Consider the following 1927-nt stretch of genomic DNA (forward strand, 5'->3'; position numbering starts at 1 on the left):
AAGGTGAAAAGACGGGGAGCCAAGTCGCGGGCCGGGTTGATGGCATAGCCTGTGTTCATGCCTAGGGACATCCCAATGATGGCAATCAGGATGCCAATCACCACGCCCTGGGTCCCTTCCAGGGCCGGGCTGTTGTGCGGGTCCGTGATGGCGAAGAGACACAGCTGGAGCAATCCCGTCAAAAACATCTAGAGAGCAGACACCAGGGTAGCCGGAGGCCTCAGCGGTGCCCCAGGCCCAAGCCCGCAGGTAGACCGGCCAGGTGCCTTTGTCCTCCACAGAGTAAGGGGCAACCCGCCAGCCCCTCCCTGCAGGGTGGAGGGCTTGGAGAGGGGCACCCGCCCTTGACCACTGACCTCATCCAGGAAGCCCTGCCACAATGTCATGTGACTGGGAAGGTAGGTGGCAAAGATGCCGGCAGTGGCTGTGGGGCCGGTCACTGCCAAATTTCCTTTTGCGAAGTGCTTGATGGCCGCTGCGGAGACACAAATGGAGATAGAGACCCAGCACCAGGCAAGCCCTGCTCACCCCAAAACCAAACTCACTGCCATCCAGTCGATGCCAATGCATGCAGACCCTACAGGACAGAGTAGAACTGCCCCTGTGGGTTTCCAAGGCTGCCGATCTTTCTCACTGTGCTCCCGGGCAACAGCTGGTGGTTTGAAGTTAGCAGCCCAACACAACACACCACCCACTGTGCCACCAGAGCTCCTAGTCCCGCCGGGGTCCCAAAAATAAGGTTGGAGGATACCTCAAAGGCTTTCTTCTCCCAGTCACTTTCACAAGTCAGGACCCCGAGGTCCGATCTGCCCCGGCTTCAGAGGAGGCGGAAGCCAGAGGCAGACAGCCCCAGGCAGGACTCACTGTAGAAGAGGCCATAGATGGTGGCAGCAGCCAGGAAGGAGCCCAGGAACTGACCCAGAAAGTAGACAGGGAACTTCTTCCAGGACATGCGACCCAGTGCACACTGGGTGAAGGTTATGGCTGTGTTCATGTGGGCCCCTGGGAAGAGGGGGCACGTGGGTTAAGGGGTGACCACAGACACAAATCAGCAACACCAGTCAGCACCCTTTACCAGAGGTGTACTCTGTGCCCAAAAAGCAGGCACCTACAGCTCCATTGTGTAAGTATGAACAGAGATGTTAAATAACCCGCCTAAGATGGCCCAGCTAATTAAAAAAAAAAGTGCACTGAACTTTGAGCAAGATTCTGTAGAAGAATCCCCATCAAAAGGGAGGAAACTCAGAACAGAATAATTCCCATGCTCCTGGATTCGAGACTTTCTAGAGCTCTCGAAGCGGAAAAAGATTGCCCCCGAGATAATTTTTAAACCATAAATCAAAAAGATCCCCTGAAATCTTCAAATCAAGTAATGCACGCACACACACGCGCGCACAAACCCTAAGTCCATTGCCATTGAGTTTATTCCAATTCACAGCAGCCCTGCAGAGGGTTTCTGAGGCTATCCATCTCTATGGGCGGAGACCGCCTCATCTTTTCCCTGAGGAGTGACTGGTGGATTTGAACCGTTGGCCTTGCAGTTAGCAGTCCAATGGCTCTGATCAGAAAGCATCTGATGGTTCAGCTTAATTCATGAAGAATGTCTGCCTTGAGCATTCTGATCACTTCGGAACCGTCCAATGGGATCAAGTGGACCACCACCACCACCCCGGAGCATGTTTCTGGCAGCGGAGAAAGAAGCATTTGGAAAAGGAGGGCGACAATGGCTGCCCAGCTTGACGGATATAATCAACGCCCCTGGGTGTGGAAAGTGTTGCGTGGGTATATATCCCGCTATGTCTATTCTCAACACCAAGAAACATAGGTCAAAACGTACAGCATGTGTCCAGCGGGCTTGGGGAAGGGTTTGGGCCAGAGATGGGAGAGAGGTAAGGCGTTCCGCCCCACATGTTCTCCTCCCTCCAGA

At 54.2% G+C, this 1927-nt stretch overlaps 1 protein-coding gene across 1 annotated transcript in view; it reads right to left on the reverse strand.

The window, feature by feature from the left end:
- Positions 1–1927, reverse strand: part of AQP7 (aquaporin 7) — a 20827-nt gene that overhangs the window by 725 nt on the left and 18175 nt on the right. The window contains 3 exon segments of the mRNA XM_013007167.2: positions 1–188; positions 357–475; positions 865–1002. Of these exon segments, the coding sequence (XP_012862621.2) occupies positions 1–188; positions 357–475; positions 865–1002 (445 nt within the window).

Source organism: Echinops telfairi, unplaced genomic scaffold (assembly GCF_000313985.2).
Source record: "Echinops telfairi isolate 266 unplaced genomic scaffold, ASM31398v2 ScPeMD7_25;HRSCAF=90, whole genome shotgun sequence".
In the NCBI taxonomy this organism is placed as follows: domain Eukaryota; kingdom Metazoa; phylum Chordata; class Mammalia; order Afrosoricida; family Tenrecidae; genus Echinops; species Echinops telfairi.